Source organism: Meles meles, chromosome 4 (genome assembly GCF_922984935.1).
Source record: "Meles meles chromosome 4, mMelMel3.1 paternal haplotype, whole genome shotgun sequence".
Lineage (NCBI taxonomy): Eukaryota > Metazoa > Chordata > Mammalia > Carnivora > Mustelidae > Meles > Meles meles.
The window spans coordinates 41908858-41935417 of NC_060069.1; the positions used below are offsets into that span (position 1 = coordinate 41908858).

The 26560-nt window shown below is 48.2% G+C and overlaps 1 protein-coding gene across 22 annotated transcripts in view; it reads left to right on the forward strand.

The window, feature by feature from the left end:
• KALRN (kalirin RhoGEF kinase) overlaps positions 1 to 26560 on the forward strand; it is a 672007-nt gene that overhangs the window by 530266 nt on the left and 115181 nt on the right. For 14 of the 22 annotated variants that reach the window (XM_046002920.1, XM_046002921.1, XM_046002922.1 and 11 more), the window contains one exon: positions 1662 to 1908. In XM_046002920.1, the coding sequence (XP_045858876.1) occupies positions 1662 to 1908 (247 nt within the window). Of the gene's footprint in view, positions 1 to 1661; positions 1909 to 21548; positions 21827 to 26560 lie in introns of those variants that run through there. The other 8 variants (XM_046002942.1, XM_046002944.1, XM_046002943.1 and 5 more) reach the window with 5 other exon arrangements.

Below are 26560 nucleotides of genomic sequence, written 5' to 3' on the forward strand. Positions count from 1 at the left end.
CATGTTTAATAAACTCCTTAGGCACCTTTTATGTACGCTCGTTGTGCCAACCAATGGTCTTGACATTTCTGAGCTTAAAGTTCTGATGCGTAGGCGGACATGGTGACAGCACCTGGTCATTGCGAGGACCAAGTGGAGAGTTAATGTGAAGGTACTTGAGTCTACAGACCTGAGGTATCACCATCCCATGACATCTCATTCTCAAAATGATGCTTTGAGGAAGAGAGCGCCAGAAGGGAATGGGGTGGGGTTGGGGGAGAGTCTGTGCATCTGATGGCACCGAGAAAGTTAAATGGGGAAATGAGCCAACAGCCGTGTTTTCTACTTCTGTCTCTTTTTCCCAGGACTTCTGTCCTGCAAATTTCTCCTCCCGCTCCAGTCTCCGTGGCAGCACCATGCCCATCCATGGACATGTGTTTCAAGCGGGCGCCCTGCCCAGTGATTGATGGTGATACATTGGGCAGCTGTCTGTCTGATGCATGCTTTAGCCTTCTCAAACCCACTGTGACGTTCAAGTTCCTTTAATAGGAAATTCTCTCAGTCCTGAGTGCAGAACTCTGAGGCCTGGTGGGACTGTTGATTCTGCACTTACTGGGTGCTCGCTGTGTTTTCCATTCAGCAGAAGCCTCCCAGGATGTAGGTGAAATAGCTACACCATGTCTCTGGACTAGTGCATTAGTAGGGCTGCTGGTGCAGACATCACGGGCCCTGGGGGCTCCCATTAGAGATGCAGGTGCAGCTGCTGTTGCAAGGGAAAGGCTTTGTGCTTAGCTCTGTGAGACAAACTAATAACTCGTGGTTCCTCCTGGTGAGAAGTGAAGGTCTTGGTGTTCAGCTAGAAGAGGTGGTTCCTATCCTGGGGCCTCTCCCACCAGTTTTGTTGGCTCTGCCTCAGACCCAGTCCAGTGGGGAAGGGTCAGGCCCAGGGGGAGGGCGTGACGTGGCACTGAGGATGGTTCCTAGGTGAGATGTGACCTCTCTTCTTCCCTTCCCATTCTTTTCCCTGGTCCCCAGTGGCTGGGCTATAGGAAGCCAATTCTATTCCTCTTCCGTTCTCCTTCTCCTTTGACTTGATGCCTCCTTCTTTTCTGTGTCACTGGCAGCCTCTGTTTTCGGCGGATGGGTCCAGCTAGGGATGGGGATGGGGAAAGGTTAAAGGTTTGCAAAGGTTAGAAGGAAGGAGATCGTCTCTTCCATTATTCCCAAACTTCAACTAAAAGCATGTAAAAATGAGTGAGTTAGAAATGGTGCCCAGGCAGAGTCGGAGGGAGGTCACAGGGGCGGGCATGGGGTAAAAAAGTGAAGAGACTTACTGGAGAAGGGGGCAGAGGGCACAGTTAGCTGGAAGCTTAGCAAAGGAAAATGAGAATAACTCCAGGCAAACAAGAAGGATTTAGAATCAGGCTCCATCCTGGGCAAGCTCCAGACTGTGGCCTGAGCTAAAGCGTCGGGATGATTGAATGGCATTGTGTCAATTACTTTATTTTCTTGTTTTCTTTCCCGTTCCCACTCCCTTTTCCATCTTCTGCCTTCTTTCCACTCTGGATCCCATCTTTCCCCCTTTGTCTTCCTCTCCTCCTCTCCTCTGCACGCATCCTTTCTCCCTTCCCCTCTGGCCCACCATCCCCCGTCCCCCATTTCACTCCACGCCCTACCCCAAGCTCTCTGGTGGATGTGAGTTGACCGTGGTCCTCCAGGACTTCAATGCGGGCCACAGCAGCGAGCTGACCATCCAGGTGGGACAGACGGTGGAATTGCTGGAGCGGCCCAGCGAGCGGCCGGGCTGGTGTCTGGTCCGTACCACGGAACGGAGCCCCCCCCAGGAGGGCCTGGTTCCCAGCAGCGCCCTGTGCATCTCCCACTCCCGGAGCAGCGTGGAGATGGACTGCTTCTTCCCCTTGGTGAAAGGTAGGGGGAACTGAGGGGGCGGGCACGTGCAGAGGGCCGCTGGGGTGCTGGCCCACCCTAACCCCAGAAAGTCACAGAACTAACCTGTCTCGTGAACCCATTGGGCCTTGTGGGGTTCCTCTGGGATCTGCTTGTGAAGGGAACAGGTTGGGAGTGTGAAGAGAAGGAGCCATCGAGTGGCCGTGTGGCTTTGGAAAAGTCATGTAACCTTTGTGAGTCCATCTTAAAATGAAAGCTGACTTGGATCGCCTCTAAGATCTCTTCCAGCTTTCCCATGACATTCAGAAAAATCTTCTTGTACCTGTGGCCAGCGCCTAGCCTTCTCCCTTCTGCACTGACCCACACTCCCGTTCCAGAGCTACGCTGGGCTCCCCAGAGGGTTTGACGCTCCCCTCAGCCCCACCAGGGTGTGAGACATTTACTTACAGAGCTCTAGTGGATAAGTTATTTGAGCCCTGGCTTCTGTTTTATATAAGCTCTGTTATTTATTTTCTATAAACTCCCTGTTTGTCCACTTTCCCCTCACACCAAGGAGACTGACTGAACTACTTAGAACAGTGATTCTCCAGGGTGAAGGGTGTCTCTGGATTGGCAGCATTAGCATGCCTCGGGAACCTTTAGAAACACGAATTCTCAGACTCTCCTCTGGACCTACTGGGTCAGAAACGCCTGGGGGGGTAGGGGGATAATGGTCTGTGTTCTAACAAGCCCTCCGGGGACTCTGATGCTCACTCTAGTATGAGAACCACTAACTTCAAAAGACAAGGCTGCCAGGGGCTTTGAAGGCTTTCACTGGGACATTATGTTGAGTAAGCTGAGGCCCAGAGAGCGGCACCAAGTTCTCCTGGTTCTGAAATTATTTTCTTAACTGGCCAGATGATCTACATCAGGGGAGCCTTCCGTGCAGACCCGTGCTGGGTATTTATGACATGGAAAGAGGGTAGGGACCTGTTGGGAGGCAGGGACACCAGGGTCACCACGGAGACCCACTACAGACTTCCTGGTAGGTACTGAGAGGGCTAATTACACTTCTGAAATAGTCCTGCTTCTCTAATTCCATCTGGTCCGCCTCCACAGCCTGACTTCCTCCTTTCATCCACCAGATGGCGGTAGCAGGTTGCATTATTCATGCTGCCTGACTCCTCCAAGAGTGGCCCTGGCGTTTTTCCACCAGGAGAAAATTGGGAACTAAAACCTGATTCTCTTCTCTAAACACAGAGAGAGAGAGAGAGACACACACACACACACGTGTTCCTCTCCTGCAGTTCAGCCATCACCTACTTCCCTCTTTTCTCTGAAGACCGGGGAGGGACGGGGTCAGGAAATTGCGTGGAGTCTGAATTGTGGGTACGGCCCTGGGTTCTTTGAGGTCACCACTGGAGAAACTCATGGTATCAGGGAAGAGACGATCCGTGAAACAGGAATGTGGCTCTGTTGGAAGTCTGACTGAGGGGAAACTGGGGCAAGAATTGTGAGGGGCGGGGTGATGAGAAGTACACACAGCACTTGGAACAGTGCCCCGCCCACATGCTATAGGTGGTCTAGTTGTTACATTGTTTGTCGTTAGTCAGTCAGCAAAATAGCTACAAACTCCCCCACATCCCTTCTTGGACCCCCATCTTTGGAGACAAAACCAAGGACAGCACATCCTGTTCGGGGGGCGGGGGGAGTCTGCAGGTACGGGTGGTTCCATCAGGAATGGCTCTACTTTCAGAGAAGAGCTGGGACTTCCAGATGTAGGCCTGGCCTCCCCAGCCTGTGGACCCTGGATCTCCTCCTGGCCACCCACCAGGTGGGTCCCTACTGCTTGCAGGACATGGCAGGAGTAAACCCACAGTGCAGAAGCAGAGAGCTGTCAGATGGGGTCTGTGATCCAGGGCAAGACCTCTAGTGGGAGGGGGGATGGTGGAGAGGTAAGGGACCAGGGACACTAGGGAGGAGGGATGGAAAAGAGAGGACAAGAGATAGGGAGGGAGGCAGGCATGGAACTTTCCAGCTCTCTCCACCAGCCTGCATGCTTCTTAAAGGCAGTCCCCTACCAGTGCCTACCACCCATTTCTTTGGTTCTATTTGCTTGCAGGCTGGTTCTCCTCTCTCTAAGCATAGGCCACTGATGGGGGCATTCAGAGGGCAGCCTGTGAGCTCCCACTGCCCTTTCCCCGTGTGGGCTCAGTACACCCGGGGGTCCAAGTCCTGACAGTTGAGGCACCAGGGAGTAGCCCTTAGGATCCTAACAAGGACTCTTCTGAAAGTTTGTGCCCTCGCGGACCCACCCTCCCCAGCTTGGAAAGTGCCTCCCTCTGCCGGGCCTGCCGAAAGTATTGGCCTCTTAGCAGAAACTCCTTCTCCCGTCCCACTCAGTTGCCTGCTGGCCACCTGGCATTTTCTCCTCCCAGCTGATCTGTCTCCAGCAGGTGCTCCTCCTCACAATGCACAGCTGGACTGAGAATAAAGCATTCTTCTGGGGGTGTGGCCTCATCCCAGGTCACTAGAGGTCAGAATCTGTTTCTTTTTCCGTTCTTAGAAGGGAACTAGTCCTCTTCACCTTTGCAGAGAGCATCAGGTCAGTGTGCCTGTGGGCTGTGAGAGGGCAGTATCTGTAGGATGCACCAAGCGCAACGTGAGTGCTCAGGCCATGACCAGCGCCCCCAGAAATGGAGGCAGAAGAAACTCAGAATGTTAACACTGAGGAGGGCACATGGAAGAACAACTAGACCATGGCTCTCAACCCTAGCTATGTAGAATCACCTGGAAACTTTACCAAATGACAACATCCAGTCCCCACCTAAAACTACTGCATTCAGAATTTCTGAAGTGGGACCTGAGGGTCAGTGTTTTTTAAATGCTCCTTAGGTGGATCCAAGGTCCAGCCAGGGCTGAGAAGCAGGGCACTACCCAGTTTCCTTTCTTCTAGAGGCACCCCTGTGCACAGGAAAGCGAGCTGGCTTCTCAGAAGCCACAGAGAAAGTTGATGGCAAAGCTGGAGTAGAACCAAGGCTCCCGCCTCCCTGCCCAGAGCTTGCCACCGCACACTCTGCCCACCGGGCTTCCGGGCAGCTTGAGGCTTCTCTCTTGTCTGTCATTCCTGCCCCTTCTCAGGAGATAGTGGTTGGTTGTTTCCTTCTGATACATTGGTGGCAGGGCTGATGATGATAGCACTGTGTGACCAAGTGAGGGGGGCATGCCTTTCCTATGACTTTGCTGCCATCCTCCCTGGGCTTGGGCACAGGGGGCCTCGTCATTCCTCTTCCTCTTCCTAATCTATCCCCTCTCACTTTCTCAGCTGTGAGTGGGGGAGGGCAGCGCCTCCCGCGGGGAAGAGACTTTGGAGCAGTGGTTTCAACTCCGGATACATCTGAGAACCACTCAAAGGAGACTTTTGAGAAGTCTTCTGATGCCTTACATGCCCACCACAGACCAGTTAATTCAGAACCACCCAGGTCCCGGGTGTCAGTATTTCCTCGGTTCTTTGGTAATTCTGATGTTCCACGAGTGTTGAGAGTCCCTGATTAAGGGGGTCAGCTGCCTTCACTAGGAGACAGTAAAGATGAATTGGAAGGGATTAATATGCAAGTTATATAAAGAACCCCTACAACACAAAAACAAAAAAAAAAATTTTTTTATTTAAAAATGGGTGGCTCAGTTGGTTAAGCGTCTGCCTTCAGCTCAGGTCATGATCCCAGGGTCCTGGGATTGAGTCCCACATCAGGCTCCTTGCTCAGTGGCGAGCCTGTTTCTCCCTCTCCCTTCGCCTGCTGCTCCCCCTGTTTGTGCTCTTACTCTTTCTATCTGTGTCAAATAAATAAAATATTTTTTTAAAAATAAAATAAATAAAAAATGAATAAAAATGGACAAAGGAGACATTATAGTAAGTGAAATAAACCATAGTCACCAAAGAACCAATACCATATGGTTCCACTTATATGAGGTACCTAGAGCTGTCAAATTCGTAGAAACAAAGCAGAATGAGTGTTATGAGCAGCTAGAAGGAGAAGAGGAATGGGAGTTAGTGTTTCATGGGTACAGAATTTCAGTTTTGCAACTTGAAAAAAGTTCTGGAGATGGATGATGATGGTGGTCACACAATGGGCATGTTGTGACTCAAAGCCACTGAACCATATACTTAAAGTTGGTTTAAATGGGAGGGAAAACAGCATTAGTCCTGAGTGCCTCTGCCCCAGGCTCCAAAAGCCAGTCTAGGTTTTTCTCTATGCACCCAGATGAGATATCTGTGTACCTTTTCCTTTCCTGCACAGCGTCTTTGACTCCACCTGTGTGCCTGGAGAAACAATAAGGAAAGGCCTCTTGCCTTAGCAAAACTGAGGCCAGGGAAGTGAGCCATACGAACTGATGTCCTGGAGGCAAGGGGCAGTGGCCCAGGGTGGCGCAGCCTTCTTTGCAGGGACTGTTTTCCTGTGGCATCTCCTGATGAGTTCTCTATCACCACCCTGCTGGCCTCAGGACCAGCTTGCCCAGGCTGTGGAGGGTATGAAGGTATAGGACAGTGGCGAACACCTGGGCTCTAGAGGCCCATGGCGCCAACAGCTTGGAGATGCTGAGCCAGCCTGTGACGCTATTGACTTACATGAAGTCTGTAGCCAACTCATTAAAATGCCTGACATTTACTGAGTCTCCTGTGGGCCAGGTTTCTGGATTAGTGTCTGAAGATGAGTAACAACACTATTTTCTCATTTTATACACAAGGAAAGTGAGTCTTGCAAAGATTAGGTAATTTGCCCAAAGTCACGTAGCTTGCAAGTGGTGGACCTCGATTTGAAGCCAAGTCCGTCCATTTCCTGAGGTCTCCCTCTTCACCAAAGGTGAAGAACCAGAGTTGTGACCTCCTAACTCTGAAGCCAATTGGGACGGGCACTCAAGTTCATTGTGCCTCCATCTGATGAGGCTGCCCTTTATTTAAGGGCAGTCGAGCTGGATGAACATTTAGGAAGAGGTGGCCAGACACGCTGCTCTCTTACTCTCCCTCCCACCTCTGGCCTCGTGTGCCCTGCGTCCCCCGAGTTAGTAGAAACAGACACACAGGTTTTATTCTGTGGGTGCTTTGCCTGCTAGAAAGATCCTGGTGTCCCCAGCTGGGGCAGAAAAACTCTGATCAGCCCTCGGACTAGTAGGCCAAACCGGGACCACTTCTGATAGGGGCCAGCCTAACCCTGGAGCTGGGCCAGCCTGTCCTGCAGATTTTCTGCAGTATGGGAACTTACTGTACTTTCTGCTGCCAGGAACCAAAATGGGCCTTTCCCGTCCCCTCTGCTGTCAGTTTCCTCCTGCCTCCTGACTCCTGGAGAATCTGCCAAAAGCCTGTGTCTTAACTTTCAGGGCCTTTCTGCATTAGGAACAGCCACTCTCAGGTGAGAGTGATGTGTAGGGGTGGGAATGGGTTCCCAGGCTAGCCCACAAAATCATGTTTAAGAGTAACATAGCTGAATACAGGATGTTTGCAGTGAAAAATGGCAGTGAAGTTGTCCTTAAAAAACACAATACTGCAGGATAAGAACAAAGGAAACCAAAACATAGTGCATTTGCATGAGAAATGGAACAAACTTGAGTGCTGATACTTCTCAAAGAGAAGTGTGTTTTTAAGACACATGGAGAGGCATTGGTAGAGATTCTTGGTCATTTTTTCTTGGTCATTTTTCAGAATTATTAAAAGCTAGAATTAAAATTTCTCTTTTTATAATTGAATAAAAGTGGCCCTCAATTAGATTTCCTTTCGTTTCAGAATATTGGCTCTTATGGCCTCTTGGAAGCTTAGAATTGAAAAGCACAGTAAAGGTCCTCTGGTTGACTCTCTCCCTAATATAGGGAGCCCCCCCCGCATGTCTCTGACGGTCCAGCCAGGCTTTACTTGAGCACTCCCAAAGACCGGGAGCTCATCACTTCCACAAGAAGCCTGCTGCATTTTAGTGCGATTCTGATGGTGAGGAATTCCTCTTACTTCATGCTGAAACCCAGATACTTCCTGCCCATCCCTCCTCTTGTTCTCCTGTCTCCATTCCCCTGCTTGAACACCCCCCCCACCCTTCCTAATTCTCATGCTGCATCTCCTGATTTTTATCTAGAACAAAGTAATTTGCATGTATAATGTTAGACACTTATTTCCTAAGGTACAGTTTTTCTGTACCTTTTCTACATATATCTTTTATTAATTCCTTAGGACAGAACAAAATATTTTGGATTAAATTCAACAATCCTAACTTGTTTAGAGTGATTATGTCTGTGTGGCTTTAAAAGTCCTCTCTCTTTTTTTAAGATTTTATTTATTTATTAGAGAGAGAAACACAGCAAGAGAGGGAACACAAGAAGGGGGAGTGGGAATGGGAGAAGCAGGCTCCCTGAACCAGGTTCCATGCCAAGCAGGGGATCCAATGTGGGGCCCAATACCAGGACCCCGGGATCATGACCAGAGTTGAAGGCGTTAACCATCCTTGGATCTAGGAACTTGCATCTGTCCAGCTTCCCCCTTGCACATCCAGTACCCCCTTCTAGTCCCTCACCCGCACCTCTGATCTAGTCGTCTTCTCTCTGGGCACAGCTTAGAGGCGACCAACTTCCACTCGGAGGCTCTCTGTGGGCTCGTCTTTCTTCCTGGTTATTCCCTACAGTCACTCCTATTGCTGCTTATTCTAAAAGAGCATGTTTACTACCCTTCGTCCCTATCCTCCTGAGTTGCCTGCACGATCCCCTCCAGGCCTAAGGATGTCTGCTTTTTTCTCTCCGTATCAGGTGGGCATCCTTAGTAGCTGAGAGCAATGACCCGAGGGGTCCTATGCTTAATCCTTAAATCCACCCTTAGCATCAGTATCTTCATTTCAAGGTCTAATTTATTAGATTGAACCACAAGAAATTGACATTTTTGTTAGTCAAAAGTGGTTGAATATCAGCAATTTGAAATGGTTCAATCTAATGCATTACAGTCATCTTTCTTTTTCTTAGAAGTGGACTTACACATCCTTGAGGAAACAGGCAAGGGTCTGGTTCTCAGGGAGCCAGATGGGCTAGGAAGAGGACAGGGTAAAGAGTGAGTGGAAGGTCCCTTTTAGTCCCACACCTATGCAAAGGGAAGCTGATAAAAATACCTGTATCTTAGAGTTGCTGGAAGGCTCATAGGTGGCCTTGTTAAGTAAAAATGCTTTGGTTTCTTTAGACTTTCTTTCTTTCTTTTTTTTTTTTTTTTTTTTTTTTTAAGCAATCTCTACACCCAACATGGGGCTCGAACCTCCAACCCTGAGATCAGGAGTCACATGCTGTACTGACGGAGCCAGCCAGGCACCCCAGTGCAAGTGCTTTTAAACTGTAAGGTTGGTCACGTTGTTGTTTTAGGATGAAACACGTTTTAGGATGAAACATGTTTGGGATGAAACACGAGGCCTGGCTACCACGAGGCTTTGCCGTGGATTGTAGCAGCAGGCCGAAAGATGAGCGATGACAGGTGTGGAGGCACCAGGAGTCCTGACCTAGGTCTGAATCCCGGCTCAGCTGCTGACTAGCTCATGTTCTTGGGCAAGATCCCCAAAGTCTATGAAAAGGGCAACAGTACTGCTTTTCCCCATGTTAGACTTCCCAGCCTAGGACTTCCCCAGAGGTCATTTAATGTTGGTCTCCCTACCTGCTCTTTGTCCTGGCTCTGACAACTTCACAGAAGTGAGTCTAGGGTATTTCCAGCTGGAATCCTTTCCAGGGTTGTTCACAGAGTCCAGGTTTGGTTTCTAGTTTCATGCATATTCAAAGATTTTATTTATTTGCTAGAAAGAGAATGAGCAAGAGAGAGGGAGCACAAGCCAGATGGGGAGAGAGGCAGAGGGAGAACCAGGTTCCCCACTCAGCAGGGAGCCTGACGTGGGGCTTGATCCCAAGATCCTGGGACCAGGACCTGAGCCAACAGCAGACACTTGGCCAACTGAGCCACCCAGGCACCCTCCTCCCAGGCATAGGTTCTGCAAAGGGCCCAGTAATGTCTCTAACCTGCACCCCACTTCCCTCAGTTTCTATTCCTGGCTTATCCTGGGCCCTTCCCCCAGGCTACTACCAGCAGGAGGATTCCCCCCCAAATAATGGTTTACTCCTCTCTTCTAACTTTCTTTTACCTTGTACCAGAGGGTTGAGATCCTATCTGATAATAGTTGAACGGAAAATTCAAAGTTATTCCCTGGCTTGCCCCTCTCAGTGACCTATTTTCTTCCAGTGATGAACAGTGGTCATTGAAGGAAGCACTGGGATCACACTGTAGAGACGGGCAGACCTGTGTGATGCAGGGCGGTGCGAGGTGTCCTGTGTTGGGGTGGGTGTGGGGATATCCACCTCAATGGGATGGGCCAGAACAGTGAGTATTGACCAACAGTCTGGGAGCCCACACCAGATGGAGTTTCAGGAAGTGGGAGATGTAGGGGCCATCCAGTCCAGGCTCCTCACCCCTCACTTTTTTTTTTCTTTTTTTTAAGAATAAAAGAAAGCAAGGGTAGTTGGAATGTGAGCCCCAGGCCTACTTTGTTCTGGGCGCAATGTCCAACCTGCAGTGGGCTACTCTCCATCCGGTATTATTTAGGATATGAAAGGGCTTGGAATTGAAGCCTCACATAGGAAGGTGTCAGGCCAGGCCACAACCTCCTCTGAACAGAGCCCCTTGTGGCACTGCCTCCCAGTATAGCTGAAGCAGGAGGAGGACATGGGAGAACGGATTTCCCCGGGGCCCTTCGGAGAGATCCTGCCTTTTTCCTTTCTAGAGCCAGCCTGCTGTGACTTAGCTTAGGCCAAACACCCATTTCAAGAGCATGTTTTCCTGCCTTCTGGTGTCCACTGCAAATCTGTGAGGTCTACGTGAAGATGAGACCCCTTCTCATCCCGAGGGGGGAAGGGTGAGACTCAAGTAGCCGCCTAGCTCCTCGGAACCTCCTGAGCCAGAAGATGGGGCTCGGAGCTGGGATGAGAGCTTCGGGATTCAGTCCCAGAGAAGAGAGGCTGCCACCGCCTCTGCCTTCCAAGGAGAGGCTGGAGGAGAGGTCACCCCAGCAATCCGAATGTCCCCCTAAAAGAAGACAGGGCGGCTTGCTCTTACAAGAGCTGGCTCAGCTGAAACCACTACCCCCAAAGAACAAAGGGGCCAGAAACGCTGGCACGGAATGGGATTCGCAAAGCAGAGAAGGAACAGGGCGCTGTGGTCTGGCTGCTGGGAACAGGCCTGCCCTATGTGCTCGGAAGAGCTCAGAAGTAAAAGGGTCCTACAGGCGGCCAGCAGCAGCCCCCGGAGGCACCCAGAGTGGCCTTCGGCTCTGGCCTTCTGACACTGCGGGGCCAGACACAGTGGTCGGGACCCTCCTCTCGCCCCTTCAATGCCTTCCCCTCAAGGTTCTGCTTGAACCTTGAGAACAACTTCCCCTCATCCGGGACCCCTGTAGGATCGAAACTGCAACCTGAACCCAAACCCGGCAACGTGTAAAAAGTCTGTGAGCCTCTATCTGGTGCTGTATTTCCTACCGGCTGCTTGTCCTAGGGGAGCAGAGAGGCTGGCCCCTCACTGAGCGGCCTGTCCGTCTCTTTGTCCTTGTGCTGGGTATAGGACTGGGCGGTCAGATTTCCCACCACCACGCCCTAGACCCAGCCAGCGCAGCGGATTCCATAGGGTCATCTGCCTCACCTTCAACAAGGCCCTGCAGGCCACCAAGCTCTCTGGTTTCCTCCCTTTCTGCTCAGAGGGGCCAAGAGAGACTTAGCCTTGCCGGCTCCCTGCTGCTGGGGGGGATGAGGGGACGTGTAGGGCTGAAGACCCTTCTCAGCACAAAACAGGCCCCTGGCTCCTGTCTCACTTTGAATAGACCCCAAGTCGTTCCTGGGGCTACAAGGCGGCTCCTACCAATCCTGACCCAGAGCCCGCTCTCAGACATCATCTGCGAGGTCTTCCTTTACCGCAGGGACAAATCACAACAAACTTAGGGCGGCTCACAACACACACTTACTCGCTTACAGTTCTGAATGTCAGAAGCCCCATGCAGGGGTCACTGGGCGAAAATCAAGGTGTCAGCTGGGCTGCATTTCTCCTGGAGGCTTTGGGCGAGACGCTGTTTCCTTGACTTCCCCCCTTCTAGGACCTGCCTGCATTCCTTGGCTTGTGGTCCTTACTCCATCTCCAGAGCCCACAGAGTTGCATGTCAGATTTTTCTTCCACAGCCTTGTCTCCCTCCAACCACAGCTGGAAAGGGGCTCTGCTTTTAGGGACTTGTGTGATTGTGTTCCCTGTTCCAAGATAACCTCCCATCTCAGGGTCCTTAATCATATCTGCAGGGTGTCTTTTGCTAGAAGATAACATTTCCAGGTTCCAAGGAGTAGGATGTGGACAGGTTTAGTGGGGCCATCCTCTCCCTAGCCCGTGCTCCCACTCTCATGACCAACCTGCCTGACGGAGCTACTGCCCGGTCAAGCCACACACACTCTTCCCCGGCACCCGTACCTTTTGTTCCGTCGCCTGGAACACTCCAGACCCTGCAGGTCCTCGGATACCTGGATGGCTGGCTGCCACACGTCCTTTGTGTCTCCACTCAAATGTCACCTGGTGAAATCCCACCCTCCCAATTCGCCGTGTACCCCCTTCCCTGTTTTACTTTTTGCATTTATCACCGCATGGTAACATTTGTTGACATTTATTGTCTGTTCCTCCCACTGTCCCACCCCCTCAGTATCCACTACAAGTGCTGGGGTGTTGTCTGTTTCACTCATTACTCTAACCCCAGCGTCTAGAACAGTGGCTGGTAGATGAGAACTTCTCGGTAAATATTGATAGGAGGGAAGGAAGGAAGGAGGGAGGAAGGAAGGAAGGAGGAAGGGAAGAGGACCATTCTTTAAGGGCCTCTAAGGAGTCTGTGTGTGAAGCACCAGGTTCATTGTGTTCTCTATCACCTAAAAACTGTAGTGGAAGCTGACTTAAGCTTTAGCAGGAGGTTGAGGATGGGAACAGGGAATAGTGTTCTGATGTCAGTCAGGAGTTTTGGCTGAGGAAATCTTCGTATTCCTGTTTCCCAGGAAGTCCTTTCTGGGGGCACATGGACTAAGTACCTCACATTTATTTGGGATGCCCAGTGCCTTCCACATTCCTCTTATTATTGAAATCTTCAATAAACTGACCTGAATTATGTCAAAGCAAAATCCACTTTGCATCTGATGTATGAGAAAGGTCTGCCTGGCACCCCCGCGGGTCTACCAGCTGCCCCTGCTCCTCCTGCACCGAGGAGGGGGAGGGCAGGGGGCGCCGAGGGTCGGACCAAAACGGCCATCCCTTGCAATGGCCGCGTAGCGGTGGTCAGCCTCCCTGAATTGGAACTCAGTCAAAGCGATAGACAGGCACTTGCTACTGCCCTACTTTAGGAACACTTTGACCTACTTAGAAGTAAGCATTTCTGGAAGTAGATAAAACCTGGAAGGGTTTGTTTTTAGCAACTCCAGCATCAGTCATCTTTCACTTTGATAAATAGCCTGTCTCCTCCTGAGGTCAGGCGGCTGCTCAGCACAGATCTCCAGGAACCTGTCCTCGCTGCCCGTAGCTCTCCCTTTTTGTCTCCATGGGACAACAGCATTGGCTGCTCTGGGGAGACCCCTCTGTCCTCAGTGAAATCCCACTGATTTCATCGAAATGGCCTAGACCTCCCCCTCCCTTCCTGGGGCCTGGTTCAGACCAGAGAGTGATCAGTGAGACTTCCTTCCTAAAAACAAAGAGGAAGACTGACAGGATATGTTGGGGCTTCATGTTCTTGAGTGTGAGTGAGGTGGCAGAAAGAGGCAGACAGGTGTCAGGTGGGCACACACGGAACCCATTTACACATATGGGATGAGCTTAGGGATGCTTTCATCTCTAGAGTCTGTGGCCCCCACAGGGCCAGCAATGGTGCAGTGGGGAAACCACATGACAGAGAAGAGATTACCGTGCCTAATGCTGGCACTCATGCCTTTTTCTGTAGACATTACTATTAAGATGGCACATATTGCCTGGGAATAGTTACCCATATGAACATTATATAGTTCTGTAAGACATATTTGGAGTTCAAATTAAATGCAGAAGTGATGCACACTTTGCACCTCCAATCTCTAGTCTGAAGAGTTTCTGGTTACTTGTGATGATTATCTCAGTTCCTCTTTTTCACATAAAGACAAAACCTCTACCTATGCCCCAGTCCTGGTCTGCCTTTAGTTCCCTTTTTCTGCCCCCCCCCCAAAAAAAAGAAAGAAGGAAAAAGAAAAAAAAAAATTGAACTGCATTTCTTCCAGAACTCACCCCATTCTTCTTTGTCTTTGTTCAGGGTACATGTCTTATTCGATTTCTATTTCCCATAAATTTCCCAAACCCCCATATACAATTGAGCTAAGTGACTTGCAGATAGATGGTCAAAACCCCACCATATGTTGAATAAACATTCAGTAACCATCTTAGAGTTCTGAGCCACAGTCATAAAGGGAATCAGGATGGTATCCACAATCAGGAAGTTCAGAGGTTAGAAGTCCACATGGGGAAGATGAGGATTAAGGGACTTGCAATTAGCCCCTGGAGAGAAAAACAGGCAGCAGAAGAATGAATGAAGGGCCAATTGTCGGTTTGAGGAAGTGAAAACATCCCAGTGCGGATGTCTCTAAACTCCACCTCAACCATGCAGGAAGTTATCCCAGGGTGTAGGTGGTCATGAGCCCCAAGGTCAGTGGTTCTTAGCCCTGACTTGACACTGAAATCTCTTGCAGAGCTTTAAAAGTAACTGTAGATCTGAAACTGGATCAGGTTCTGGGAGTGGGTGCTAAAAATCAGAGTCCTTGCTGGAGGAGGAAAAGGCAGGCACAGGACTGGCCAAGGGGCAGGAGGAAACCCGGGTCTGTCTCCACATTCACCAGGAGTCACGTCCACAGCCTACACAGTGACTACGCAGGCTTGGTATGTAGAAGGTGTGCACTCTACCTGATCTGAGGTGGGGCACTGTCTTCGGCTGGGCTCACGCTAAGAAATGTGTGGAGGTGATTTTGAAGAACTCTGTGCTTGCAAATCTGAAGAGAAGAAGCCTAAAGGACAACACTGGACATACATCTGTTGGTGGATAGGGCAGATGTCTGAGGTCACCACCCTCCAGTGTTACTGAAGCCTGTGGCTGACATGGAGGAGAGGGCAGTGCCTTTAGTCCCTGGTCTCAGGCCCTGCATTATGGTGTATGTCCACAGGCCCAGTAGGTCTGCAGGCTAAGACCAGCAGGAATTCTTTGGTGTTCACTGTGGCATAGAACGCAGACAAGACATGAAGTGAACACACAAGTGGATAGAAAGCCTAATGGACTTTGGAGGAGGCCCCACCTAGACAAACTCTGCCAAATAAGAGTGAGGCTCAGCCATCTGTTTGGAAATTAAGAACACTCTAAAAATATATGCTGTAGCTCAGGGGTTCTTAGCCTGAACTTTGGGAATGGATGGATAGGTGTTTGAAACCCTGAAATTAGACATTCAATTGTCTTATGCATAAAGGAGTTTATCTGGGTGTGCATAGTCCAAGGTACAATAAGCCTTTGGGAAAAAATTTATCTGGTTATTCAGTTAATATCATCAGACCTCTCCCCCAACTTGTCTGTCTTTCAGTCTCTCTCAGTCTCTCATCTCTATCTCTGGCTCTCATCTCTTTCCTCCATGTTGACTTTATTCTCAGGCAGCTTCTTCCTATGTGGTTATGGCCAGATGGTCTCCAGCTGCTTCAGGCTAACATTACACCAACTTAGAAATCTCGTGGGAAGAGATTGCTGCCCTCCCAGGACTTCTTGTTAAGCTCTCACGGTTTATGCTCCTTGGCTAAAATTGGGTCATTTGTTAAATTTGAATCAGTCCCTGTGACTGACTGGCTGAGCCCAGGTTCATGGACCCGTGCTTCGAGTGGAGGGTGGACAGGGAAGGATGTCAGTATACCCAAAAATGTGGTCTGAGAATGGAGGGCTGCTTCCTCAAAGAAAAACCAAGATGCTGTTACAAAAAGAAGGGTCATAGATTGCAAACACATGGGGAAAATTGTCTACATTAGTGGTTCTCAAAGTGTGACCCCTGTACCAACGTCAGCATTCTGGGTAACCTATAGGAATGCGAATTCTCATGCCCCACCCCAGTCCTACTGAATCAGAAACTCTGGGGGTAAAGCCCAATCATCTGTGCTTTAACTCACCCTCTAGGTAATTCTGATACATACTTAAGTCTGAAAAACACTGCACTACTGGTTCCCAAACTATGCTACATGTTACAAACACCTGGGGAACTTTTAAGACTACTAAAGTAAAGATACACCCAAAGTGAATTAATATGAATCTCTAGTAGGAGATTGGGGGAGGAAGACCTAGGCATCACTTCTTAAACTTAGTTCCACCCTGGCATCACCTATGGGGGCCTTAAGAACAACAACAACGCCTGGGTGGCTCGGTGGTTTAAGCCGCTGCCTTCGGCTCGGGTCATGATCTGAGGGTCCTGGGATTGAGTCCCGCATCGGGCTCTCTGCTCAGCAGGGAGCCTGCTTCCCTCTCACTCTCTCTGCCTGTCTCTCTGCCTACTTGTGATCTCTCTCTGTCATAAATAAATAAAATCTTTAGAAAAAAAAAACCAGCAATAAAAAAAAAATCTAATGCCTAGAATTGTTTTATCTTAATTCCCATAAAATCAACAGTGTTATATTAGTTTCAGGTGTTCAGTATAGCGATTCGACAGTTCTATGCATTACCTAGTGCTCATGATGATTACTCTCTAATCCCCATCACCTATTTCACCCATCATCCCCCCCCCCCCCCCCCGCCATCTCCCATCTGGTAGAATGAAATCTTGTGATACTTGTCTCTCTCTGACTAACTTATTTCACTTAGCATTATACTACCTAAATCCAGCCAGGTTGTTGCAAATGGCATAATATCATTCTTTTTTATGGTTGACATACACACACATACACACATATCTCCACATCTTTATCCATTCATCTATTGATGGACACCTGGCTGCTTCCATAATTTGGCCATTGATAATGCTGCAGTAAACTTAGGGATGTATATATCTTCTTGAATTAGTGTTTTTGTATTCTTTGGGTAGATACCAATTAGTGGAATTACTGGTTCATACTGTAATTCTGTTTCTAATTTTTTTAGGAAACTCCATATGGTTTTCCATAGTGGCTGCACCAGTTTGCATTCCCACCAACAGTGCACAAGAGGTCCTTTTTCTCTACATCCTTGCCAACACCTGTTGTTTCTTATGTTTTTGATTCTAACCATTCCAACAGGTGTGAGGTGGTATCTCATTGTAGTTTCGATTTGCATTTCCCTGATACCGACTGATGTTGAGCATCTTTTCATGTGTCTGCTGGCCATCTGGATGTCTTCTTTGGAGAAATGTCCTCTCATGTCCTCTGCCCATTTTTTAATTGGATTATTTGTGGATTTTTTTTTTTTTTTGGTGTTGAGTTGATTAAGTTCTTTATGTATTTTGGATACTAACCCTTTATCAGCTATATCATTTGCAAATATCTTCTCCAATTTAGTAGGTTGTCTCTGTTTTGTTAACTGTTTCCTTTGCTGTGCAGAAGCTTTTTATTTTTATGTATTCCCAATATATATTTGCTTTGATTTCCTTTGTGTTAGGAGATGTATCTAGAAAAATGTAGCTACAGCCAATGACAAAGAAATTATTACCTGTGTTCTTTTCTAGGATTTGCATGGTTTCAGGTCTTACATTTAGGTGTTTGAGTTTATTTTTTTATATGGTGTAAAAAAATGATTCCATTTTATTCTTTTACATGTAGCTGTCCAATTTTCCCAGCACCATTTGTTGAAGAGACTGTCTTTTTCTCATTGCATATTCTTGCCTATTTTGTTGAATATTAATTGACTGTGTAATCATGGGTTTATTCTGGGCTTCTATCCTGTTCCACTGATTTATGTATCTATATTTGTGCCAGTACCATATTGTTTTGATTACTACAATTTTGTGGTATATCTTGAAATCTGGGATTGTGATACCTCCAGCTTTGTTTTTTTGTTTTTTTGGTTTTTTTTTCCAGGGTTGCTTTGGCTATTCATGGTCTTCTGTGGTTCCATACAGGTTTTAGGATTATTTGTTCTAGTTCTGTGAAAAATGCTGCTGGTATTTTGATAGGGATTACATTAAATCTGTGGTTGCTTTGGATAATATGGACATTTTAACAATATTTGTTCTCCCAAACCATGAGCATGGGTTATCTTTCCATTTGTGTCATCTTCCATTTCTTTAATCTTTGTTGTATAGCTTTCAGAGTACAGAGCTTTCACCTCCTTGCCTAAGTTTATTCCTTGGTATTTTATTATTTTTGGCACAATTGTAAGTAGACTGTTTCCTTAATTCTCTTTCTGCTACTTCATTATTAGTATATAGAAATGCAATAGATTTCTGTATATTGCAACTTTACCAAATTCATTTATCAGTTCTAGTAGTTTTGGGGTGGAGTCTTTAGGGTTTCCTACATATAGTATCATGTCATTTGCAAATAGTGAAAGTTTTACTTCTTTATCCATTTGGACGCCTTTTATTTCTTTTTCTTTTCTGATTGCTGTGGCCAGGACTTCCAGTACCATATTGAATAAAAATGATGAGAGTGGACACCCATGTCTTGTTCCTGATTTTAGGGGAAAAGCTCTCAGTTTTCCACCATTGAATATGGTACTAGCTGTGAGTTTTTTATACATGAATGCCTAGATTTTTTTTAAAGTTTCTCTTATGATTCTGTGTTTAATAACCATTGCCCTACCTTCCCCCTTAAATTGTCCTGAGGAAATTACCATAAAACAGCTAGATGCAGATTAGAAGAATCAGACATCTATTTTCTGAAATCCCTCAACTCAAAACTTGGTCACATATCTGATGTTGATTCCCTTTTCTTTCACGTTTATGGTGAGTCTATCTTAGCAACTAGCTCCACAAGGACTAGGATTGGTTTTGTTCACCAATGTAGACCTAGTACCTAGAACAGAACCTGGCATATAGTAGGCATTCAAAAAGTATTTGTTGAATTATTTAATAGTCTGCCATGGGTCAGTGTCCCATTGGTGTTCAAGATTTCCTTGCTGGGTTGTAGACAACACTGGGCTCATTCTGGAAGGCGCATGAGGATGGCGATGGGACTCTGAGTTATTGGTGCCCAACACCTGAGTGAATCTCCAGGATGGCCAAAATGTGTTGACCACATCAACTTAAGATGAGTAGGTGGTCCTAATGTGTTATGCCTTTGAGAGTAGGGTGGATTCTCAAGTTATAAGGACCTGTGGACAAATGTCTGATGGATTCTTTTCATAGAGACTAAGACTACTTTAGGGTCTACTCATACTGTAATCTCTGAAGTAAGGGCTGGGTCTTCCACAAACATCAAACTCAAGCCAGTTTCTGCAAGATGATGTCACCAGCCTCTTGCAAAGGATTATGACAGAAAAATGATCAGTGTTACCTGAACACAAAGGACCAGAAGGAAGATTTAAGTGAAAAAATAAGTGGTTACCAAGAAATTTTGAAGCATCTTTCAATTCCTGTCAGAATGCCCCAGAAGTATCCAGAGAGGTGGATTAGGTGGCTGGACTAAATATAGACTCTTGTATCATGGCCCCTATGCAGGGGATCACAGGCAAATAAAGCTCACTTTTAGAAGGGCTGAGGTCCTAGCCAGTTTTCTGCCCTGAGCTGGCAAGGACAACCAAATGGCTTTTGTTTTTGGTGATACAGAAGAGAGAACTGGACAGCAGTATGTGTTGGTTGCCGTAGGTCAGAACTGGAACCCAGGATAACTGTGATCCTGAATTCATTGAGGCTGAAGAGATAAGACTGACTACAGTCAGGATGATCGGCAAATCAGAAATCTGGAATGCGGGTTGCATGAGCAATTGGAACTTTTAGTTCTCTGTTTTGCATGTGGAGCGCCAGGGCACATTTCCTACTTAACAATGAGATTCTCATATAATCCTCACCAGGAGAGGCTATCAGGGAGGTGGAAGTGTCAGAACTAAAAGTAAGATTTTGACTCTGGGTCCTACTGTTCCTATGGGGGGAAGCTTTTTAGAACTTCTCTTTAGACTCAAATCATCAAAGCCTCATCATGGTTCATTCATTCAGTTTCCTGCATTATGGAAGAGGACCCTACATTTTAAGGGTTGTGTGTTTCTCTGTGTGTGTGCACGCATAAATGAGTCAGCAATTAAGACATGGCCTGGCACAAATAAATGCTCAATACATGTTTGCTACTGTTATTCATTAAGTTGTGCTGCTGTTATTTCCTGAGCATCTGCTGCGTCCCAGCTGTGTGGTAGATGCTGCAACACCCAGATCTAAACATGGTTCAAACTGAGAGAGGAAGCCCAAATCCTGGTAACTCCTAAAAGGCTTGGCCCCTGGCTGTCTTTCTTGTAGGTGGGAATTGGTTACCTGAGTGGTCAGTTTCTGGTTTTTTAATCCTTCTCACAGATTTCCCTTTTTTCTGCTTGATAGTCCTTCTCTACTTTATGAGTGTGGGATGGTTCCAGAAACCTAAATCTGGATACGAAAGAATGGGAGAGATGACCTGTGAGTGATAAACACAGTGGTTCATAGGAGGATCCTGTGGGTGTGAGGCCGGTGGGCTTCCTGGTACGAGTGAGGGGTGTAAGTGTGCCCATGAAATATGAAAAATATTTTTTAAGATTATTTATTTATTTATTTATTTAGAGATCACAAGCAGGCAGAGAGGCAGGCAGAGAGAGAGAGAGGAAGAAGCAGACTCCCCGCTGTGCAGAGAGCCGGATGTGGGACTCGATCCCAGGGCCCTGGGATCATGACCTGAGCCGAAGGCGAAGGCAGAAGCTTTAACCCACGGAGCACCCGGAAAAATATTTTAAAAGAAAAGCTTAGGGATATAAGGAAGGGAATGATAGACCCAGTGTGGGTGGGGAGATGGTAAGTGGAAGTCTTCCTCCACCCTGAGTAATATCTTTGGAGTTTCTCTGTAGGCATTCACCCAAATGAACTATTAAATGTCTAACAGGTGCTTACATGCATATGTCTTTTAAAATTCTATTAGCAATCCTGTTAACAATCCTTTCTCCTCCTTTTATTTATTTACTTTTTCAATGAGGAACTCGACGATCAAAAAAGTGAAGTGTCTTTGCCTAAGGTCAGAGAGTTAGTAGGCAACAAAACAGCTTTGAATTTGGGGCTTGCGATTTCAAATCCGGAGTGCTTTGGCCTAACATTATTATGGGCCGGGAGCCTATAAAAAAAAACTCAGGCGCTATTATCATGATGAGCATTAAGTAGTAAAAGGAGGGCAAGAAAAGAGTTAAGTGAAGGTGTTTCAATGCAGAGGAAGCGGTCCATTTTCCGAGACTGGGTGAAGGAGAAGGGGCATCTGTGAGAGAGGAAAGGCATTAGAGTCTTGAACCTTCTAAATCCGCTCCTCTCCTACCGCTTCGGCCTCCTCTGGTTGTATACGCTAAGCCAAAGCTGAGGACGGGAAACTGCGCGCAAGGAGGAGCCCCTAAGCACCTGTTGTGTGCGGAGGCTGTGGGTACCCCAGCCCGGGCCCCCAGCGTCCACAGCCCGGCCGCTGGCGGGGACTCCCGCGCACAGCTGGACTTTGGAACTCCGCCCCCTGAGGCCCTCCCTCGCCGCCGGCACCCCGCCCCTCCTCCCCAAAGTGGCTCTGGCTCCCAGAAAGAGCGGCGGCCTCGCGGCGGGGACAGGGAGGGAACTGGCTCGCGGCCGCGGCGCTGAAGTTTCTTGCCCGCCGCGCTCCCACCCGCTGCCGGCGGCGTGGGCCATGCCGGAGCGCTGGGGCCAGGAGGCAGCATGAAGGGCGGCGACCGGGCTTACACCCGAGGTCCCTCTTTGGGGTGGCTCTTCGTGAAGTGCTGCTGTTGCCTCCCTTGCAGAGGTGAGTGCTGTCGCCGTTCGCGCCTTCCTTTAGCAAAGCCCGGGCCGGCGGGGGAGGAGGGAGGAGTGGGGGGGGGGGGCGCGGCCGAGGGGGTTCGCTGGGTCCCGCGTTCGCGTCCTTGTCCCCAGCAGAAAGCGGGCTCGCCGGCGGGGAGCTTCTGACTTGGATGCGGAGCTGCAGTTTGGCATCTCAGTCACTTACTTGTCAGCGACTTTGGATGTCAGGACGCCAGCCTGCGGGGGGCGGGGGGAGGGGAGTTGTGTGGGGGAGCCTCCCTTCGGGCCCCCGCAGCTGTGTGTCCCTGTAGTGGCCGAGGCGCACTTCCCTGCTCTCATTTACATATGGATCTCAGCTGAGGGATTAACTAGTGACTCCTAGCTATAGGAATGTGTTTGACACTTGTCTCTACACTGGGAACTATTTTTGCCAAGTGACAATTTTCTTCTGGGACTGCAGCGGGCTTTTTGCTTTTCTCTGCTGGGGCTTTCGCAGGCTCGCTGGGTTTGCAGCTCTGGGCCTGAGCTGGGCTCATTAATTAACCAAGAACTCTCTGTGTACCCAATTAGGCCTGTATTTAATTTTTCTGCTAATTTTAATGTTGTTGAGGAGATGGCAGGAAGCAACTAATTTCCCCAAAATCAGCCTGCAAAACAAGATGGTGAGAAGGGTCACAGAGAGAAGGTTATCAATTGTGGAGCCTCTCCTGAAAAAGAAATGGGACTTTTCCTAGGCAGAGTGCCCATATGTTCCTAAAGCTGTTCCTGTCACTTTAACATTTCAGCTTAGAGGGTGGGGGAAGAGAGGTTTTGTTTCTGTGTGATTAGAAGGGAGAATACAGCCCCTCACTTGATATTCACCCTTTTTAACTTTCACCTCTTGGGGTGAAATTCCCCTCCACCCCCATTTACAATGCTCCCCGTCTCAGGCTTCATCCTCATTTAACAAAGTCCTAATAGAACTTTCTCTCTGAGTTACTGATAAATAAACTTCATCCAAAGAACCCTTAATCATCCTCATCTACGCCACACACAGAGCAGAACCCTGACAAGTTCTTTACCCTAAGCTGATAGAAGGCTACAACAACTAATTAAAGCCGAAGGACATTTTCCCAGTTCATAATGCCAGCATTAGCCTTTCGGTCTCTGCATTTAATTAGAACAGCCTGGAACTTCGTGGTAGCCAGCTCTAAAAGCCAGAATTCGGATGGAGAAGAAATCATAGAAGGCCTGGGACCCTCACCAGAATCTAAGTCTAGTTCAGAAACATTCAAAACCAAGGCTGGGAATGGAAGGAAGGGAACATTAAAAGGGAGAGAAGGCAGGAAATGGCCAAAGAGAATCTCTGAGTGGGTGGGATTGCTCTGAGGACTGAAGGGTTTCCAAGCAGGATTTCTTGGGAGCCCATTTCCTGTCAAAAGGCAGAATTCGGGGACTTGGGTAGTGCTTTTTCTAAAGCCCCTGCAGGGGCCTGCTTGAATCCAGATGTGTGGCAGCCCCAATTTGCCTGCAGAGGAATTCTTCTGGGTTCTCTCATCCCTTGGCTCTGTGTATGGCCCCAGCTGCCCCTCCTGCTCCGGGGCCTAGGAGATGGGGGCTGGGGGAGCCAGCCTCCAGCCTGCAGGACTGGGAAAGCAGTGGCTGTAGGCTCTGCGGCTTGCAGAGGGGGTGTGGGAGAAAAGGGGGTGTTGCAGGAGCCAGAGCCAGAGCAGGAGGAGACCAATGACCCTCAGCTGAAGATTGAGGGAAGCAAGAGACCCAAGCAATGAAAGCTGCTTGAAAAGGGAAAGGAGAGTAACAGAGGTGGGTCCCTAGTCACCTTCTCCCACTTTCCTCCAGACTCCTTCCCAGATGTGAGATGTGAAGATGGCAAGCTGGGGCTCAGATCTGAGGAAGATGGGGGGCAGCGAGGTAGCCACCCTTTAAAGAACCCTGGGCCTCAGCTGGGCAGGGAGATCACGATTGTGTATGAGGTATGCGGCACTATGCTGAGGCTCTTTAGGTCTGCTCTAACAGAAAAGAGAGAGCCCAGTGGAGACTAGAGGCATCTATTCTATTCGGAAGCTGACTGCAAAGATAGGTCTTATACTGAGTTTGAACACCTTGCCCAGAGCCCCGGAAACTTGCCTAGTTGCCTAGTTGCAACACGGAGAAGGGCTCAGAGAAGTGTGAGAGGTTGGCGGGCATGGAGGGCAGCGCCGCCCGGGACTGCAGCCTCTCTTTTCAGTTGAACCAGTTCCTCTGGTTGTACAGACTTCATACAATTGAAAGGCAGCTTCCCCTTTTCAATAAGGGCAGCTGGCTGTTTGGCCTCTCTCTCTTCTCCCTAGAGAACTTGGCTGTCCTGCTCCAGGAGCTGCGCTCTGAAACCGGAGGGTCGGAACCCACTACTACAGTTCCCAAGTCTAGGGGTCTTCCCCCCGCTGGCTTCCGGTCACTCAGAATTCAAAGGGCAGAGGAAAAATCTAAGAAAAGACCTTCTGAAGTCTGAGGAAAAGAGGAAGTAGAATGTTCTGGCTATTTTTGGCCAACCTAAAGCTAAGTGAGGCATACTGGACTTTCTCTGGTGAACCCTAAGTGGTTGTAATTGTTAGCACACGGTTGAGAGTCAAGGTCTTAGTGATGGAGCTGTGTGGTCTTTAAATATCATATTTGAGGAAAATGTGGGAGAAACTAGTTGAGCCTGTCTTTTGATTTGGAAAAGTGAGGAAAGCTACTATCTCATTGTCTCTCTTGGGTTTTGGTTCTAGTGAGTATAAGGATGGTAAAGGGGTTCGATGCAAGGTGATCTTTCTTCCCTCCTCTGAAATTGGTGCAGAAGGGCAGGAAAACTGAAAACCTGGGGTAAGATGAAAACAGAGATGAGGTGAAAAGGAAGAAAGATAGCAAATACATTTATAACTGCCTTTTTGGAAGTGAAAAAGGGCCAAATAGGGGCTAATAGCATGTATATGTGTCTGAAGGCTGATTAATCATTGATGTCACACTTTGTGGGAAGTTTCGGGATTGCTCTGGCTACTTAGACTTTCCTTTAAGCTGGAAGAAGTGGGTCAGCTCTGGATTCTTCTTCAGTTATCTTAAATTTTTAAAAAGCACCTTGTTTCAGAGACAAAAAGGAATGGAAATCACCAGGATATTGCTAAGTTCTGTGCTACAGACTGGAATTTGTGACTTCTAAGATCATGGAGCCCAGACATTTTTTCTGACCTTGCTAGGTGAAAGCCAGTTTTAGAGCCTTTAATTTTCTAGTCCACTTGTAATTAACTTCGGGTGTGTGGACCAAAGTCCTTTCTTGGAAACCCTGCCCGATCACTGTCCTCCTCTGCTTCTCCACAGTATGCCCAGGGTTTATTTATATTTGTTTATTACTGTTACTACTGCCCTGCATCTCAAGCCCACGTGCCACTGTGTGTCCCCGTTTATGATGCAAGTGCCCAGTTCAGGCATCTGAGTCTCTCAGAAAGAGAGGAAGGAGCGGTGACTGAACCGGACTGAATCAGCCGAGAGGGGAGGCGCTCGGATCACATTCCCATGGTTTTTTCACCACAAGGGCAGTTGGGTTCCAGCCGGAGTCTGACATCATGGGGCCGGGGTAAGGGCTGTGGGGCTTTGCAGGGCATCCCACGTCATCGTCAGCTGTAAGCTCTCTTTTCCCCCACCTCTTCCCAGAATGACTGCGCAGGGACCTCATGACTTGATGCGAATGTCTATTCTTTGGCCTATAAATGAATACAGCTTATTTTATAGACTGAATTTGACGTGTGAAAGCATGACATCAAGTTCCTTCAGAAAGGTGCTGGTAACCTCAAAGAGAAACCCTTGTGACATGCACTATTAGTGACTTAATTCACCGCTCCACAAAAGCACAAAAATCCTTGGGGCCTTAATGCGCATACTCTTCTGTTTCTTCATCTCCTGGGACATACCTGTACCACAAAGAAAGCGGAATCAACCATTTAGCATGTATATTTTTCCAGTGTATCTCTTGGTTTTTCTGCCTCCTGGGGAGATACCCAGACATGGGGAGAATTAACACACACACCAACGGCCCCTAACCCAAATCCTGTTTCCTTTCCCCTATCTGATTCTCTGACTAGGGAGTAGCAAGAAGGATGTCAGTTATTACCTGGATGACAGTACTGACTGCCAACTGTATGTCCCTTGTAGAAATAGGAGTGTTTGGGTTTGGTGGGATGAGGTGGAAACTGGAAACAGAACCCAAATAGCCCTCCTCTGCTACAGCTGTAGGTCCTGCAATCACCAAAAATGCTGTAGACATCACCCCCGTGGTTCCATGTGCTACAGGTTGGTCGGTCCTAATGTGAAATAAAAAGGTAAAAATTCATACTCTGTATCTGTATTTTTATGCAAAGTGATTTTAAAGTTGAAAAATAAAAGTGAACATTGGGGATTCACTTCCAAGCCCCCTAATGGAGTCATACCTGACCCCGGAGAGGTGTTATTGATATTCTCCTTCATGATAGTTCCCCTTGAGAATCTTGATCCTGGTCAGTTCTGCCCTGAAGGTATTCCTCATCCATGAAGTCCTGCTCCTCTTTCAATGAGTGAGTGTCTGCATGGCCTGCCCTCTTAGACTTTTCCTAAAGGAGGGCCCTAGAAAAAGCATGGATCTGATACCCAAGAGAGGGCCTCTCAAATAAAGGGGCTAAATCACAGAGAGTAAGAGATCATTTAACAGATCTTCTTTGATAGAGTAGGACACTGAGAGCCACTTAGT